This window comes from Oreochromis niloticus, linkage group LG20 (assembly GCF_001858045.2).
Source record: "Oreochromis niloticus isolate F11D_XX linkage group LG20, O_niloticus_UMD_NMBU, whole genome shotgun sequence".
NCBI lineage: Eukaryota > Metazoa > Chordata > Actinopteri > Cichliformes > Cichlidae > Oreochromis > Oreochromis niloticus.
The window spans coordinates 33757457-33776859 of record NC_031984.2 but is presented as its reverse complement, the minus strand read 5'-3'; the positions used below and the strand labels follow the sequence as shown (position 1 = coordinate 33776859).

The 19403-nt window shown below is 44.4% G+C and overlaps 2 protein-coding genes across 6 annotated transcripts in view; both read left to right on the top strand.

Annotated features, from left to right (window-relative positions):
- flna (filamin A, alpha (actin binding protein 280)) overlaps positions 1–2936 on the top strand; it is a 43871-nt gene extending 40935 nt beyond the window's left edge. For all 5 annotated transcript variants that reach the window (XM_013276909.3, XM_013276911.3, XM_005458765.4 and 2 more), the window contains 5 exons: positions 279–411; positions 501–677; positions 767–985; positions 1083–1280; positions 1669–2936. In XM_013276909.3, the coding sequence (XP_013132363.1) occupies positions 279–411; positions 501–677; positions 767–985; positions 1083–1280; positions 1669–1853 (912 nt within the window). In that variant the 3' untranslated portion in view covers positions 1854–2936. The remainder of the gene's footprint in view (positions 1–278; positions 412–500; positions 678–766; positions 986–1082; positions 1281–1668) is intronic.
- Positions 2937–6442: 3506 nt separating this feature from the next.
- nlrc3l (NLR family, CARD domain containing 3-like) lies at positions 6443–19289 on the top strand. Its single transcript, XM_005458763.4, has 12 exons — positions 6443–6814; positions 9451–9636; positions 10208–10303; positions 10644–10818; positions 11486–11633; positions 12057–12149; positions 13003–13352; positions 14033–14245; positions 15314–15489; positions 15579–15855; positions 16404–16619; positions 18631–19289. Exons 1-12 carry the CDS (start codon positions 6789–6791, stop codon positions 19015–19017), a joined length of 2343 nt encoding a protein of 780 aa, XP_005458820.1. The 5' UTR covers positions 6443–6788; the 3' UTR covers positions 19018–19289.
- The last annotated feature ends 114 nt before the right edge of the window (positions 19290–19403 follow it).

The following is a 19403-nucleotide window of genomic DNA, read 5'->3' as shown; positions in this document are numbered from 1 at the left end:
ATTTATAAAATGAATGGTCAGACCACCTACTAGAAACATTCTTTTGTCAGTCTTCATGTGCACACAGACGTGCACTGACACAAGCAAAAATATGATACACGCACACCTTTTCACTGCACAGCCCTCCTCTTTAGCCTTGTTAGCGACTTCAGGTAAGCTAAATGAGTGGTGGTTATGATGTGGTGACATTTTGCTAACTTGCTGTGGGCAGGAGAGGCATGGGGGTTCATTTTGTCCTTCGATGCAGTGTTTGATTCTGTGAGTGTGTTGTTGAGCAGGAATCGGGTCTGAAGGTGAACCAACCAGCGTCATTCGCTGTCAGCCTTAACGGAGCAAAGGGTGCGATTGATGCCAAGGTCCACAGCCCGTCAGGAGCACTGGAGGAGTGCTGCGTCACTGAGATTGACCAAGGTAACCTCAGGAAAACCAATCCTAACCCATCCAAAGCACTCGCTAAGCTGATGTGACGCGTTAGACTGATGTACCTTCTGTTTGTCTAGATAAATATGCAGTCAGGTTTATCCCCAGAGAGAATGGTCTCTATCTGATTGATGTGAAGTTCAATGGAAGTCACATCCCCGGTAGTCCATTCAAGATTCGAGTCGGAGAGACCGGCCAGGCCGGAGACCCTGGGATGGTGTCTGCATACGGACCAGGACTGGAGGGAGGCACCACAGGTAGCTCTTCACCCTGAGTGCAAATGAATGAAATTTCTTTGCCTGTTTGATGTCCTATATCCTGCCTGTCATGTGTCATTTATCTCCAGGAACATCATGTGAATTTGTGGTGAACACGAGCAACGCAGGCCCCGGGGCTTTAGCGGTCACCATCGACGGGCCTTCCAAGGTGAAGATGGACTGTGTGGAGTGTCCCGAGGGTTACAGGGTCACGTACACCCCGATGGCACCCGGCAACTATCTCATCTCCATCAAGTACGGCGGTCCTTACCACATTGTGGGAAGCCCCTTCAAGGCCAAGATCACCGGTGAGGAGGAATATTATCATCATAATTTTATTAAATGTAAAATACTGAAATAGCTTCGGTACCTTAACTCGCACTCCTCTTCCTCTCCGTCTTCTAGGTTCCAAGCTTGTGTCCAGCCACAGTATGCATGAAACCTCCTCTGTTACTGTAGACCCTGTGACCCGTGCCATCAGCTGTTCTCAGCAGGGCACTCCTATCCAATCCGATGCCAGCAAGGTTGTGGCTAAGGGGCCGGGCCTGACAAAGGGCTTCATTGGTCAGAAGAACAACTTCAGTGTTGACTGCAGCAAAGCAGGTGTGTAAAGCTAGGATATGCATGAACAAAACACAGGTCAGAGCGATCCTCAGGATCAGATGTTGTATTTTGTGGGAAAGTCGTAAGTATGACCTTAGAAAATCCTGCTGTGTGGCAGCTTTCATATGAGCTGCTTTCACTTGACATTTAATCTGTTCCTGCAAATGGACATCTGAAGGAAGGCCCATTGTCCTGCCAGCACTCAGCGATGGTAGTTTGGTGAAGCTGTTGTCAGGACTCGTCTCCGAGGAAAGGCTGTGCTTGTTTTAGCAACGGAACAATGGAGGAATTCTGCACACATTTCAGCAGCGTGGCTGGTTCTGCAGGACACGCTCTGGGGGCTGATTCTGATCTGATGCAATCACTCACCTGATATCATCTTTTGCAGGTCGTAACATGCTCTTGGTTGGCGTGGACGGTCCTAAGGTCCCATGTGAGGAGATCCTTGTGAAACATCTGGGCAACCGCATGTACAACGTGAGCTACCAGCTCAAGGAAAAGGGAGAGTACATCCTGGTGGTGAAGTGGGGCGACGAGCACATCCCCGGCAGCCCCTACCACATCACAGTTTAAAAAAACAAAAGAACAAAAATACAGCTCTGCAAATTAGAGAATTGTACCACTGTAAAACTACTTTCTCCAGTTTAAGCCATCATTGTTTACAGCTCCACGTCCCTCCCATGTTCCCAATGACTTCATCAGTGTTGTCCTCAGCCAGATTCCAGGATTGGATATCTTAAAATTCCATTCAAAGTTCAGTGCATTGAATATTCCTTTATCTACAGTCATTTGCTCCATTTTCTGTTTTCATTCTTCTGCTAAACACATTCAGTAAACTTGGGGACGAGAACGACGCACCTTTTCATTATTACTGTAAGCTAGCAGTCAGTCGTGCCTATTTTCCATTTTCAGTGGATTTATGAGAAGCTAGTGTAGCGCCAGTAGAGTCTGGCCCCCTGCTTTGGATGGAAGTTACTGTTTACACTGGAGGAGCTACTCTGACATACACACAGTAAATAATGGATTCACTCTGATATGAGCTTCTATGAGAACATGCACGCATGTCTGTTCATTACACCAGAGTGTTCATGATGCTCAGTTACTAACCCAGCTGTTTTACCTGCTGCTAGTGTGATCCAGGTTTAGCCACTGCTGTTCTTAGTAGTAGGGAAGACGCATTTCACAGTAGCTTGCTCATCATCCCGACACCGCTGCCTGGAAATGCCACTTCCTCGGTTTTGTTTGTTTATGGAAAGCGTGGCACCAGTACTGGCCATCCATATCCATTAGGTTGTAAGAACTTGGATAAAGAGCCCGATTCCCCGGCATGAAACGTGTTTGCAGTGGCTCACTGCCTCGTATGTTAAAAAGGGAAGTTTCCAAAGTTGTGCTTAACAGAAGGGCTGATGACGATGATGATGATGATGGCGTGGTTCATCGTGTCAGTGAGTGGACAGATGTTTGTTTTTGCTCAGTGTTTTAGATCTCACCCGTTTCCCCTCCCTCCTCCCCTCCCTTTGTCCTTCCAGCTCTGCTCTGTGCCTAATTTGTTTCTGAACAAAAAAGATTCTTGTCCAAAATAAGGCTTTAAAAACGATTGTAAGACAGTATTTTGATACACAATAAAGTTGTCTAAGTATTTTTCTGTCATTCTAATGGTTGTCTCATTTCTGTACATCATCATCTCTCTTCCTCTTATCCATATCACTGTCACGCTTAGGGCGAGAGGCAAAGTAGTGTTTAAAAAAACAAACAAACAAACAAACAAACAAAAAAAAAGCAGCTGACACTGACTTCATCAGAGGAGTCCTCATCACAGCTGATGCCTCTGTGTCAAAGTGACTGAGGATAAAACAGGAAGGAGAGTTTCCTTTTCTGGCTTCTTGTAGCAGATAACCACCTTAAAATCGATTGGCCGTGCAAAGCGTCATCTGGCACATCACTGAGTCGGTGGTTTAAAAGGAAATGAATCATTGGTGGTGATTTTGTGTGAGAGACAGCGAACCAGTGTGCAACATGGAGCCAGGAAGAGGGGACGCTTTCCCTACAGTTATAATTGAAGTTATAGCATATTATATAGAAACATACCTGTCCACTGGTCAATTACATAATCACGTGGAGGCAGGGACCTCACAGCACAACACATCGTTGTATCTAGTGTTTTGTTTTGTTTTGTTTTTTATAATATATATATTATAAAGTCACAAGCAAAAGGAGAAGACACCATGGCACATTTAAGAAAAAAAAAAACATGATTTATTAAAGTGCATGTAACATATCAAACAGAAGCTGTCGGTTCAGCTCTGTGGAGCGGGCAATCATAATGAAGCAGTTTGAGTTTTAAGCTGCGATTCACACTTTTGGCCACCAGATGTCACCAAAGAGGACTGTGTTGAAACGCTTCGGTGCTTCAGAAAGCTTCACTTGGCCATCACTACATGTTAAAAACACATCAGCCTTAAACGCAGAGCAGTTTGGAAGCAGGGTTCATACGTCATCACTTAACCGGTTAGCTTTTAAAATAGTTTGGTGAGATTCTGGCGTTTCTGGCAAAGTACATTCAGGATTTAATGGATCGAAATGAGATTCAAACTAAAATTGATTTGAATCAGGAAACTGATACTTTTAACCCATTCTTATCCTTTAATCCCCCAAAATCCCATGGAAAGCTTTCACCACATGGTGGCAGTGTTTCAGCAGAATTTTACTGAAGGTGTCCGCTCCAGGCGGCCTTACATTGTCAAATGAATGTTAGAAATTGTTTCTTATTGCTTACTTTTCTAAAACGGTAGTCTCTTCTAGCTATCAGAATAAGTAACATGATTTTGAAAAAGCCGAGAACGAGCTTGAATAATGTTGGACAGACTGGATGCTGACTATGGTTCCCATTTTGTAGTTCAAAGTGGTCTTATGCCAAAATAAAGCCACGCCCTGTTTTTACCTCTAACGAAATACTTTGAGGTCTTACGTCGTAGCCGTTTACTTGCATTCTTCTGATAGTTTAACTTCATAAAGTTTGAAACTCTTTTGAAAACAAGGATTCATGCAGAAGGCACTGTAAACATCGCAGGTGGCTCTACCAGCACCACGTGACAGCTTTGTGCTGTTGAAACTGGGAAGTGCCGAAATTTACTGAAACGTACAAACAAATGGGGGGAAAGCATGTAAGGCAAATATAGCTGTACACTTCCGACTGTTAGCTTGAAAGGTAATAATATGGTATGACCATCTTTTATTCTTGAGCAGGCAGCTGTAACAAAAGTGCCTGAAAAATCTACAATTGGTTCTTTGCTAAGTTTTACATTATATTCAGACACTTGAGCTTGGTGCGTTTTATGTTTACATTCATATGTTAGTGTTAAGTGGCATATCGTGCAAACGAAATGTTACAAAGACTAAACTGCAGTCAGTTAAAAGTCAATTTTCAAAGGCAAACGAAAGCCTGGATAAGTTGTTATAAACCACTTTCAAAAATAACAAGTAAGTCTGGCTGATTGAAAGCCAGATCTAAAGAAAAGAGGGCCTGTACTGTAGTTGACTGCTGTAAGCTCACTTCAGTCTTACACTGTGGTGGTAAAACTGAATCCTCTATGGTACCACAAACCAGCTAAAAATGTGGTTGCACAAACATTTCTCCCAAACAAGTCTAACGGCTTCAGATGTGCCAATTCCTTGACATTGTGCTGCACCTTTGTTTAGTTTGTTTTCCTGCTTGGGCTTGGAAAAGTCCCCGCAAAAAGTCATCTTTGGACTTTTGTATTGCAGTGTTTTCATGCATTAACAGTTTGCCCGTCCTTTGTTTATGAGGACATTAGAACAATAGAAAATAAACAGAAAATAATGTTTGAATTGACCTGCTAAAGAACTGATATAAATTACTTATGTACAGACAACACTTTATTTTACAGATCTGCCTAATAAAGTAGGAACTGGTACACTTGAACATGTATATTCATTATATTTCAGTAATTGTAAGACAATCCTGAAAATGAATTTGTTTTAGAGGAGACCCTGGAACACTGAAAAGGTCATTATTTAAGCTGCACATATATTTCTGGAGGCGGCCCTGTGCTTCTCTCACAGCATAACACTGGATCTCTCTTAGATGAGCTCACTCAGGTCCACGTTTGTCATGTTGAGCAATAACAATAGCTTTAAATGTTACAAATAAATGTTATACTTATGTTATTGAAATATTTCTTTGATTTAATCCGATTTTTTTTTACTCCTTGGGATTATTTTTTAACTTTAATTAAAAATACTAATAATAATGAATAAAATATAAATATAATATAATACAATGTGTGTGTGTGTGAAACCTGCTCTTTGAACCAGGTTCTGCATTAAATGGATTAGATGGATGGACTGACTTATGAAGCCCGAATATGTCTTAAACTAACCTTTGAGCTGCTCTATGACCGTGATTAAGATGATGCGCAGCTCTGCGGTCTATTAAATTTCAATTCAATTTTATTTATATAGCGCCAAATCACAACAAAAATCTCCTCAAGGCGCTTCATAGGTACAGAGAAAAACCCAACAATCATATGACCCCCTATGAGCAAGCACTTTGGCGACAGTGGGAAGGAAAACCTCCCTTTTAACAGGAAGAAACCTCCAGCAGAACCAGGCTCAGGGAGGGGCGGGGCCATCTGCTGCGACCGGTTGGGGTGAGAGAAGGAAGACAGGATAAAGACATGCTGTGGAAGAGAGACAGAGATTAATAACAGATATGATTCAGTGCAGAGAGGTCTATTAACACATAGTGAGTATTGGCGACTGTCAAGCCTTTGAGTCGCCGAGCAGCTGAATAGGGGAATAATGTTGACACGCCCGCTGTTCAAAACGTAAGTCAAAGTTCCAGGTTAAAAGCTCCTTTATTTGTTATCAAAACCTTAAAATCCGTAGAAAAAACAGTGATCAAAAAACATTCTAAGCTTGAGTGGTCAGCAAAAGTCGACTTCCCCCATCACCCACTCATTCACAAAAATTCCCTCGGGCCGTGAACAGGTGATATAGCAATCACTATTACTATCACCGACACCACGTGACCCAAAGCTACGCCTATCCACAACAGTGAGTGAGAAAGGTGACTGGAAAGGAAAACTCAATGCATCATGGGAATCCCCGGCAGCCTACGTCTATTGCAGCATAACTAAGGCAGGATTCATCACAGTCTACAGCTGTGGTGTTCCGGACACATTGCAGGAAAAGCCCCGAGCACTGCCCGTGGTGTCTGTTTTCACACACACGTAGCTTTCTAAAATATACTCATATCTAACGACGATCATGGTTTTATTTCGAAAAGCTATCCCGGAAGTCTTAATGTTTGCGTTGCACTTTGCTCGCGGAAGGAAACGAGTCGAAAACGAAAGTTAGAAGTGGTAGCGATTAGCGTAATGAGCGCGGCTGGCCGGTCGGCTTGTTTTCGTGTTAAAGTAACTGTGCTGCAACATTTAGCCGCCTAAGCTCCGTGCCGTGCCGTGCCAGTCTGCTCCAACCGGAAACATGGACCCGGACACTGAAGTTGAAAGGTGGGTGTTGTCATTTGCAAATATCTTCCCAGCTTGTGTGTGACTTCAGGAGAGAAGCAGTGTTTCCGACGGGACCTCGTAGTTTACTCCCCCTGTGCGCTACAGACCACTTAGCTCCGACTCAAGTGTTAATACGCATTTATTACTATCAGGTATGCAGCGAGTCAGTCACCTCTTCCTGCCTGACCTTTTCCCTGTCATAGCAGAGACGAATGAAAAGAAAGAGCCCAGTGTAGATGCACCAAATGCTGTGATCCAGCTGTGTGGACACAGGGGGGCAAGAGTTCAAGAAAGCAAGTGAGATCCGCGCTTACAGTGACGAAGTAAACGTCACGTCAATGTGACTGGCTGATGTTTCACGTTTCAGCTGTTAACCTTTGGGAGGCAGGTGTGGGCCAACCGCCATCTTTGCTGAAACTGAGCCTATGAATTTCCAGTCAGACTTCTTTTTCCTGCATGTGTCCCTGTGTCATGGATCCAGTATGTGCGTGGCAGCCATAGAGCTGTGAGTGCTCCAGAAACATGTTCATTGCTCCCTTTGTTGCACCTGGATGCACTGGGCCGTCCTTTGCAAAGGAACACAACTGTATGCTGGGCAGCACCGTACTAACAAAGTAGTGACATCATGTTTATGTGCACCACGTTTTCCATTCAATGCCATAAGCTACACATACATTTAGAATTTGAAAATGCTGTTAAACCTACTCTAAATATCCCTCTGCTCTCATACAGTCTGCTTCTGTTGATCACCTGTCTTAATCCATCCAAGTGGTTTAGGAATGCATTTGTTTAAGTTGGAGCCAGTTGGGATGTGATGGAGCGAGTTTAGCTTTGGTCACGGAAATCTGAAACACAGAGGAGGAAAACATAAAGTGGCTCACAAAGCGTCAGTGCTGACGAGGGAGCGAATAATGTAGTAACGAAACAATAACGTGTAAGTGCAGGCGCTTCTTTCTGAAAGCAATGTGGCAATTCAGAAAAAAGACAGGAGGCTGAAGGAAAATGATTGTGTTAATTGTCCTGATAGAAGTTGCCGGGGCCTGGTGTTGTCCTGAGGCCTGAGACTCTGGGCTTGGGTGCAGGATATATCCAGAGGAACTCACTGTTCCACCACATGAACCTGTGTATAAGTGCTGACCTGCACGATGGAAGGAGAACTCAGAACATCCCAAGCTGTCTGTGTGGTAATGAAGCTACTGCTCACACAGTCTCATTAAAAGTTTGTGTCCTGAACCAGTGATAAGTCAAACCAGTCATCTGGTCTGTGTGCACGGTTCTGTCAAGTCCTGCTCCGTGTCCTCTAAGACCAGCATGAGGTGCAGAGTGATGTAGGGCTTGCCTCTAACCTTCATGGTGAGGACTGACCCTGTGTGTTCTTTGGCCTTGATAATTCCACCTTTTGTGATTTCACTGGTTGTCCTGGTTTATATGACCTGCATAAAACATGTGGCTAAGAAGACAAAGAGCACTCTGGTGTGAAGTAAGATGCACCGTTTGTAGATTATTGTATGGACACTGTAGTTTCCATACATCTGTCACCTGGCAGAGTCTCTGAACACTACACTTCTCTTTTTCTTAAGGTGGAATTATGGTTCAGCTGTGATATAGTGACTGCGTCTGTGTGTGTATTGGCCCATGGACACTCTTCAACCAACACGAACGTGCTCCTGTGGAGCACTCCAAAATCCCCACTGCAAGCTGCTCGATGGGGATGACCCCGTCATTAGGGAGCGGTCTGTGGGCTTCTCCCACTTGTTGGTCCATCAGCCACCCACAGAGTACAGCAAAGATATAACACACAAAGAGCTGAATTGAAAGCGAGTGTCCCACATAGTTGATTCTGTTTGTCTTGATGTAAATCCCAAAAGGGATTTGGGATTTACTTACCTGGATGACTGAGCATGCATCAAGACACCTTGATGCAGAATTTTCAGTGGGAGAAATGTTTCATCTGTCATCTCAGTGATTTCTTCAGCCTCAGCTGGCTGCAGGTTTCTCCAACCCTGTAAACAGTTGCATAATGACCAAAACGTCCACCACTGACTAACAACGAGCTGTTATCATCAACCTATCATCACCACTGATCCATGGCCATGAGTCCCATTCACAGAGAGTTGGGGAATGGCTGCAATCACAGCATTGTAAGATGGTGACAGATGTACCTTAGGCACCGCTTGGATTCAGACCTTTACATGAGCGTTCCTCCCTGTCCAGGTGTGCACGTCCTCATACCTGAAAGAGTGACCACTGGCCTGTAGGCGTGATAGACTCCGGTGTAATGGACTGAAGAGGTAGCTGTTGTGTGTTGGGCCTTAGTCAAAGGTTGTTGGCCTTCCTCCTGCACTTCACCACACACACTATATTACTTTGTTTATGCCGGGGGTCCTTGGGATTGTAGTACAGCATGTTTGGGGGCCACTGTGTGTCAGCTGATGGTCCTGACACGTGAGGGTTTTGATTAGTGGATATTTAAGCCTTCCCAGCTTTCACAAATGTCCAGCTGGGCCAACCGTTTACCTTTAGAGCCCTCTGTCACAGCCAGACAACCAAAACTATATATGAGTGAATGTCTGTTAGAAGAATGATGTTTAAGAAACAGTCAGGGGCACACTAAAACTTTCTTTTCCTTCACCCAGCATTTTCCTGAAAGAGGATGAGATGGATGAGGAGGACGAGGAGAAAGAGAAGTGGAAAAGGCCACCATCCAGCTACGGTTCAATGAAGAGCGAGAGTGACGACATGGAGGACAACGTGGAAGAGAAGCAGGAAGCCGCAGACGTGGTAGCAAAACTGCCTGAACCGAGAGCTCCCACAGGGACAGGGTACTTGGTCCTGACTGTTTTATCTGATTTGAAGTTTCAGTCTGTAGACTTCTGCTCTTTGCTGTGTGTTTTTTGGGACAGTTAGCCTGCCACCCTGAGTTACAGTTAACTGCCCATATTAAAAATGAAGCCTGTCCACTGTCTGAGCTGCAGGAAAGTTTGCACAGACAGCACGATGCACAAGACAGTGCAGCTAAACACGGCTGTACTGATCCAGGAGAGTTACATTGCTGTTAGGATTAGGCTTCAACTTCACTGTCATCACACATGTTTAAATACAGGCTAACGAAGTACAGAGTTTTTAAAAAATGTCGCGGATTGGACCTCCGCCCGTTTCTATGCAGGGGGCGCTGCCACCTGCTAATGAAAACATGACATCAATTTATATACAAGCTTCAATGCTCAACAACACAGAAATGACAATAATTCTTTTTCTGCTTTTGAAACCAGGGCAGTCATTTTACAGCAGCTCATCTGGTACATTTGAATATCCTGTTAGAGTCACAGAGGATGGCAGGTGTGGATGATATGATACAGCCTGTTACAGCTTGTTGTTCTTCATACTGGCCAGGATACAGATCAAGGATCGCTCCGAGTCTCCAGAAACCCTGTACACCATGACCACGCAGCAGACCAAACCGCCCGGAGCTGTGGTCATTGAGACCAGGTGACACGCACACACACACGCACACACACTCTTTCACATGTACTGTTTCAGTTTAACATGCGTCAGACGAGGGACCTGGGCTGGTTTGTCTTCTGTTTTTCAAATACATTATACTTAAAAAAACAAATGTTGTTGACAAACATTATACAAATGACATTACTACAGAGAGTCGTTATTATTAGAAGAAGTAAAGAGTTATATTTATAGAAATCCACCACACTTTGTTCACCAGTGTTTACAAAAATCAGGCGTTGGGTCAGGTAGGACGCGTCCTGTGTGTCTGTGGACAGTGTTTGCAGCAGCCTCTGACTCTAGCCCTGTGCTTCCGGTTGCCTCCCAGCTCTGTTGATCTGGAAGACTTTTATGAAGACGAAGAGGATGAGGAAGAAGATGAGTATTTAATAACTAATTCTCCAGAACCGCCTGAGCCCATTGAACCAGATGATCCAATGCCTGACGAGAACAGCCAGCCCGGCAGGCTACACCCAGAACAGGACCTGCCTCATATCTTTAGGGTTGGTACAAAGCCTGTCTGTTTTTACTGAAGCTATCGCTTGGTGTCCACGCTAAAGGCATTTTCATTTAATAACACAGTATAATCACCATTTTCTGTCCAAAGTGTTTGGAACTTGTTGCTGTCAGGAAGCTTTTCCTTCAGACGTCCGTTTGTCTGCATTTCCAGTGTGATGAAGATCAGTGCCAAATGACAAACAGCAGCCGTCAAGTTTCCTCAGGTTATAAAGACATATTACATCTTGGCTGTGATTGGTCACAGCTGCAGGTGTGTGTGACAGTTGTCCCATACACGCTGGCTTTGACACAGAGACAGAGAACGCTACAGATGAAGCTTCTCTGGATTAGTCAGAGGACTGCGGGGCCAGAAAACCCTGAAACACCCAATTAGTCCATTTTAGACTTTTCCACTTGTTCTGCTGTTACTTCATCTTTCTGCCCAAAACACGCCTGAGAGTTTAGTCCTGCAGAGCAGGCTCCTGCAGTGGGCGCACACATGAAACAAATCCCGATAGTCCATTTGGCAGTCGATGGACACATTTCAGAACAAAATTTTGCTGTTTTGTTACAAGTTTTATTGATAAATCATGTTCATGGGTTTGAGTATGTGAGCATTCAGCAAGACAAGCGTGTCAAGTTGTGTTTTCATAAGGTGCTCTTTATTTGCAGAATATTCAGAGCACTCTGAGCCAGCTGTCCTGGGAAGAAATGCTGAAATTCAAGTCGTGGTTTTATCAGTGGGAGCCTGACCTGAAGCTGAACCAGATGCACGATGGAGACATCCTGGACTTTGTAGACCGGCTGTTGGAGGTCCTCGGTAAGGAAGCACAGCTGTGGCACCTACAGTGATGTGAAAAGTCTTTGCCTCTTTCCTGATTTCCTTTTTTCTGGTGTGTTTGTCACATTTAAATGTTTCAAGTCATCAAACAAGTTGAAATGTCAAACACAGACAACACAAGTAAACTAAAGCAGCAGTTTGTAAATGAAGGTGTTTATGGGGGAAAAATCCAAACCAGCATGTCTCCGTGTGGAACAGTGATCCCCCCTGAACCTAATCACTGGCTGGGCCACGCTTAGGAGCAACAGCTGCCAACCAGTCTTTTACAGCTGTGGAGGGATTTTGGTGTAAAAGTTTATTTCACAGCCGAAACAGTCGTTGTTTTATAGTACAATGCTGTGATGGACACTTGTGTCACACATTCTTATTGCTTTTATTTTGGATGCAAACTGTGCTCTGCAGGACAAGATCGAGCTCTGACTCACACAATAACGAGTCTGGAAAATATCAACAAGAAGCCAGAAGCAGAGGAGCTGTCAAACAAGTGTAAGAGAGGTGAGCGGACAGTGGATGGGCTTTCAGGAGGTTTCAGCACCATCAGCAGAGTATGTTCATGTCTCTGTTTTCAAGAAGGGGCAAAGTGCTCGGAGCGTTTTATGCCTCACGGCAAATGACATCCAATATCTCAGGGAACAGCTCTGGGAAGCCTCAATGGGATTACTTCAAAAAGACGATCGCTGTGTCAGAGATGAGACTGTTTTAGTCAGAGTGACAATATAAATGTTTTTGGCCATGGCTCAACAATTCATATACTAACAGGGTTACTCATGTAAGGGTATAAAATGAAACGACATTTTATATTTTCATGCCTCGGCCATTACAAGGCATCTGCTGCTCCAATCATCACAAATAAGAAAGTCGCTGTAGCTCGATGTGCAACAATGATGCTCCTGCTGTCTGCCGACACTCGAACATCTATTCTCCGACCTCTGTCCCAGGGGTGTCCAAGCCCAGGCCTCGAGGGCCGGTGTCCTGCAGGTTTTAGATGTGTCCTTGATCCATCACAGCTGATTCAAATGGCTAAATGACCTCCTCAACATGTCCTGAAGTTCTCCAGAGGCCTGGTAATGAACTAATCATGTGACTCAGGTGTGTTGACCCAGGTGAGATCTAAATCCTGCAGGACGCCGGCCCTCGAGGCCTGGAGTTGGAGACCCCTGCTCTGTCTGCAAGCTTCTTGACTTGTAGATAGATTGTGTGACGTACTGGATTTAACCTCGTACGTCCCCTGTAGGCGATGTGTTGTTGAATGATGGCAATAATCTCATTTTAGCTCTCAGAATTTAGACAACATGTACCTGAAGGACTGAATGTTTCTTTCTTTCCTCCATATCTTTCTCCGACACAGCGTTGATGCGTTTCCGATTGCAGCAGGCTTTATTCAGAAAACATCAAGTCATCCGTGAGGGAGTGATTCAAGCTGGGAAGCAGAACTTTCTAGACAAGGTCTTTGTGGAGCCGGAGATTTCCACCTCTGGTTGTGGAGGAATTTATCCCACCCATGATTTACGACCACCTCCGTCCCCTGTCCCGGTCCCCAGCCCTGACACCTTTATTGGACTGAACAATCTGATCCGACTAAAGAAAGATGACGGCGCTCCGGTGAGGACGGTGGTGACCACAGGGCTTCCGGGAATTGGCATGAGTGTGTGTGTGGGAAAATTCTGCCTGGATTGGGCCGAACAGCGGGCCAATAAGGTGAGATGTTTACAAATCACAGCTTCAGTAAACCCACAGCAGGGTCAGTCTGGGCTACTGAGTGGGGAAGTCTGAGTTCTGTGAAGGAGCATTTTTGCTTTAATGTTTTGCTCTGAGCCTTTATGCTTTACATTCTGCGTATCCTGACCCAGTGAGCGCCTCAGGCCAGTCCTGATAAGAAAAAGCGTTCGGGTTGGACCCCTGCTGTGGATAAACACATGGTTATACGGTCACTCCCCAGATTTCTGAGGGCCAGCAGGAGCTCACTGTTTGAACCATTTTCCAGTCTCGAGCACTTGAAGAACATTAGCAGTTACTTTGAAAGAACACAGAAATCCCAGATGGAGCAGCTTCACTCGGTCCGTTTCACTCTGATAACAGCTGTAAGGGGAATGATCTTTTTGTATGTCACCCATCCATTCATCCACCTGAATGCTGGGTTTGGGGCTGTAATTAGCTCGTTCCATAAATGAAAGCCAGTGTGAGTTATAGATGTGTTTGATATTTATAATAACACAATATTTTGTCTACATGTCCCTTTTTATCATCTTATATACTGTGTAAAGCCTGAGCACTGAGTCGCCAATATTTGGTTTTCCAGCTGCAGCAGAGACGAGCAATGCTACTGTTCCTGTGTTATGCTCATAACAAAAAGGTTTTCTGTTGTTCTTTCTATCCAGGATATCCAGTTTGTCATCAAACTTTCATTCAGATCTTTGTGGGTCCTGCGAAACAAACACCTCCCTCCTTCTCAGACGATGTCCATCATGGAAATCATTGAATATTTTCATTCTGACTGCAAAGACGTAAAGCCTTTCCTGGAAGAGGACGAATGTAAATTTCTCATCATAATGGACTCATTTGATCGTTACCAGAGTCCTTTGGACTGGGAGGTAAACCCATCCATTCACATACTTTGATATCTGAGTTATTAACATCATTGGCTCAAGTCACATAAAGGAAACAAACACACTTGGATATTTAAAGATTTGATTGAAAAACCCTTTTTATTCTGTGAGGCTGCCTCAGACTAACTAACTAAACAGAACAGCGCCTCCTTCCAACCACACACCAAATGGTAAATGGCCTGTATTTGTAAAGTGCTTTCTAGTCCCTAAGGACTACCACCACCAGTAGGCAACGGGTGAAGTGTCTTGCCCAAGGACACAACAACCGAGACTGTCCAAGCCGGGGCTCAAACCGGCAACCTTCCGATTACAAGGCGAACTCCCAACTCTTGAGCCACGATCGCCCCAAGCTGCACACTCATCAAACCATCTTTGATATGTAGTGTGAATGTAACACCTCTTCATCTGGTTATGAGACTGCATAAATATTCAGTAATCTCGTTCCCACAATGTCACCAGCATCATTCACAGCAGGGCTGTTCTGGTTCTAAAACATCTTTAATGTTCCCCAAAGAAGACAATGCTTGAGTCTTGTCATTGTGTGCGCTAGGAGCGCATGGCGTTGTTTTTGCAATGATATCCTGACATGACACAGCTATATTAACCTCCCAAGACCTGAGCTCTGTCATTGAGACCTGATGAATGTAAAAACTAAGAATTATGTGGGGGTTTTTTCTTACCTGATTTTTGTTTCTGAGAAAAATCAGATCCACATATGAGGACATTCGTTTTAAATTCGGATAGAACAGTGGCAGCATAACGTCCTCATAAGTGGATATCAGGCCCTTGTAGAGCAACATTCAGTATTGTGGTCTGGACAACCCAAAATTCAATGTGCAAGAAACCGCACAATGACAATAAAAGCTCTAAAGTCTAAAAAATGTGATGTCCACATATGTGGAGGTCAAGTCCTAGGAGGTTAAATGAAGATGGAGTAAAGTACTTGTGACGATCTTGTTTGTGTAACTGAGCAGCTTTAGCCAGTAGGAATAAACCTGGCTGCTAATATAAGTGGCTGACTCAAATCTGTCTGTTTACTTTTTTTGTCTCCAGAATGCTTCAGTCATAAATGACAACGACACTCCGGCACATCCTGACGTCCTGGTTGTAAACATCATCAGAGGTACTGTGCTCCGCGGCGCCCGCCTCTGGATCCTGGGCAGACGGGGGGCTGTCTCACAGATACCTTCCAAGTTCATCGATGCGGTCACAGAAATACAGGGCTTCAAGTATGTCAGCTGATTCTTTCTGACGTGCTATGTGCATGTGATGTAGTTTCAGTGCTGTGTGTTAATCTGTTTGCCCCCTTTGCCCGCAGCGATGACATGAAAGAGTCCTACCTGAAGAATCGCTGGCAGAGCAATACGGATCTGGGAGCAAAGATCTTGTGTCATTTTAAGCGCCTCCCCACACTTGTCATGGCCGCTCGCCACCCGTTTGTCTGCTGGATGGTGGCCACGGTGTTTGAGCGTTGCTACCGTTACCGGGGCTACGGGAAGGATCCTCCCAGACTGACGCCGTTCTACGTCAACATTTTGATGGTCCAGATGAATCGCAGGCTGCAGTTTTACTATGACAAGAGAGAAAATGAGCTGGTAACGTGTCTGTGTTTCATTTCCAAACAGCTTCCAGTCCTGCTGCAGACTAATGCCTCTCTAGTTTGCTAGCTTTAGGAGAAAAAGAGCAACTTTGTCCACAGCGTGTATTACACGAGTTTCTGAAGTGATGTCACAGTGGATGCATCTATCTTTTATATACTGTCTTTGTTTTTAAACTGGCCAAGTTACAGCCTTAGTATGACTTTGATGCTGGGCTTGTTTCTGTGCAGCACATGGATGCAGACTGGCATTTGAAACTGTGCTGGGCTCATATACTGTCTATACTGTCGGTCACTGAGTGTTAATGTATGACTGTGGGGTGTACGCTGCTGTCCTAAAGCAGCAGAGTGGATGACATCGCAGCTGCTGTGAAAAGAAGAGCTGTTGAAACAAAAAAGTCCAGCTTTAAAGGAGCAATAAATCAAACACAGTCAAATTCCAGTTTATTTCCATTAAGACCAATGAACAGACATTCGCCCTGGAACTGCAAAGTTATGTTCGGTGTCAGTGCTTCGTTTTTATCTTCTTGTGCTCTTTGCACTCAGAAATGGTCCACTGATGATAAGAACCTGGTGGTACAGTTGGGAAGGATGGCCCTGAAAATGCTGGAGAAGGATACCAGCGTGTTCTATGAAGACGATGTGAGGGAGTACAGCCTGACGTTGAACGAGGTGGCCGTGTTGTGCGGCATGTGCACTGCGCTCCCCGCCCCAGCTGCCGATGGGAGGACAGTGTACTCCTTTATCCACTTCACCTTCCAGGTAAACATGTTCATGCTTATTCTTTTCAAACAGACCTGACATAAGCTCTCTTCACAGGTCCCTGTTGCTCTGACATCAACCTTCCCGTAAGCTTTACTGTCTAAGGCTACGTTCACACTGCAGGGGAAAGTGCATCAAATCTGACTTTCTGACCCTATGTGACCCATATCCCGTCATGGTATCACAGTCACACTGTGACAGCACAAATCCGACCTGGGTCACTTTCGTATGTGGTACTGAATCTGATACATATCTGATGTTTTAGAAAGCGACTGCTGTGTGAACGGTCATGTCGCATTGAATCCGTCTTTTACGTCACTGACACAAGACAGACGCCAATTATCAGCATGGCGGCCACTGTTAAAGCACGGGCTCTCTGTTTTCTCAGTGTCCTTCTTTCTCTAATTAATTTGTCAAAATTCTGTTAGTTACAACTGTGCAGAAATTGATAGACTGCTACAACAACACCTACTAGCTCTGTAGCCGCCATTTTTACTTCCGTAAACAGAGCATGTTGTGTGTGACGTCTTCTTTTGTGCATGCGGGCCGCTTTGAGGGCCGTGAACCGTTCACACTAGAGCGCGTTTGCTGTCACATTTTATTTGTAGTGTGAACAACCAGATAAAAACAATTGGATTTGATCAAAAAATGGGAATTGAGCCTTAAGACCTGCAGTGTGAACGTAGCCTTAGACTCTGCCATAAAGGTAGTGAAGCTAGTACAACTCAAGCTGCATTGCATCTTACACACTAACACACCTTCTTCTAGTATATATCAAACATACGCTTCACATGTAGGGGTCTGTTTCAGCTACCCTAGCATCCGTGTGTAGATCCCAACATTTCTATTTGTATCATATTAGCAGGGAGTGGTTAGCAGAGCATTAGATCTGAACTTGGGGGTTAGCATCTTTCCCAAGGCATTTGGGATGCAGCCTGGAGCAGCCAGGGATCAAACCACCAACCACAGAAACAGTATTTGTATGTGATTTTTTAAAAAGGGATGAAAGAGTGTGAAATGAAATGGAACATGTCCATATTTTATTTCTGGCCTTTAGTGGAGCAGTTTTGTGTGATCTGGAGTTCGGAATAACAAGGACCGGACAGTGAATCCTTTCATAAATGAAACATTCCAACTTTTCTGATTGGCTGTCCTTCACAGACAGAAGGTTTGAACAGTATGTGAGCTTTGTACTGAGAGAACCATATCAAGGATGTCCACTTTCACTGACATCATGCAAATCCAAGAATAGCTTTTGACGTCCAGGGATTAGTTGCACATATACTGGTCGAGCCTTTGGAACAGGACACAGAACATAAGGAAAAGCAGCAGGTCCACTTTGAGTACAGCGGTCCCTCGCTATAACACGGTTCAGCTTTCGCTGCCTCGCTGTTTCACAGATTTTTTTTGTGCAATTTTGCATGGTTTTTTTGTTTGTTTGTTTTTTACATCGCATTGTGTTCTGCGTCCTGATTGGCTGTAGGCCATTGTTAATCGATCTCATGCCGTGTCTCCTGTACAGTACAGAATGCCTTCAGTTTGTCAAATGTATATAAATCTTTGATCGCTAGCAGTGTGACTCTGAAGTGCTGTACTGTATGTTTGTAAGTTCGCTCCAACAAACACTGTCGACGAGACGTTTTGCACCCTGAAAGGCTCCTGTGGCTGTGTTTGGTTTCATTCTATAATACTGGACTTATTTTCCTACCAAGGTTTGAACTGTGAGAGTTTAAACAAGCGAGAAAAGTGTGAAAATGTTCGTGCCTGTCTGAGTGTATAAAGTGTGTAGTGAGGAGTGTTACAGCCTTCAAACATCTATAATAACTGTAAAAAATATATTTGGCTACTTTGCGGATTTCACCTATCGTGGGTTACTCTTAGAACGTAACTCCTGCGATAAACGAGGAGCCGCTGTAATCATTTGTTTGTTTTATGTGACATACACAAAAATGTGAAAAACTTGTATGTTGTAGAGATCAAGTTTTAAGAAGCTCTATCTTCCGTCTTGCAGGAGTTCATGGCTGCTTTGTATGTCTTCACAATGTTTCGCACAGAGGAGAAGAACGTCCTGGACTCTGGGATCTTGCACATGCCCAAGATCTTTGCATCCAAAGAACAAACCAAATCCATCGCAGGCCTGATCCAGTGTGCGTTGGTGCGAACCTTTAACCACCCACTGGGTCACTTTGACATGTTCCTGCGCTTTCTGTGTGGCCTGCTTTCCCCGGACTGCCATGACAATCAGCTCTGCGGCTACCTCTTCCGCCAGAACGCCCCTAAGGTTGGAGGACTGGATCAAGCACAGAGGCTGCTGGAGCAGACCATACAGAAGGCTCCACCTGAAAGGGTGGATAACCTGAAGGAGTGCCTTAGAGAGATGACACAGAGCGATGAGTGATTCAACTCTGCATGATTACATGAAAACTTGACATAAATGTAATGTGGAAAAGGATTCTGTCTCAGCAGAGAATTGGTCTCTTATCAAAATGTAATGAACATTAAAGTTTTTCTTGTTTGGATTAAGACATCAAAGAGTCTTTGATGATCATTTTACCGTTGTACCAGACAAAATCACGTTTTTATGCATTCCAGCAGAGGAGACTTGCAGTACTGCGTTATATTTATCAAGTCTTACACAGAGCACTAATAAAAATGTATTCACACAATGTCTTTACTTCATTTAGTGGCCATTTTTCAGCATCTGTTGTCTTTATTTCCCTCCAGCTTAATGCAAGGGAGCCGATATTAATTTACAGACGAGTGAAATAGACACTAAATGCGTGT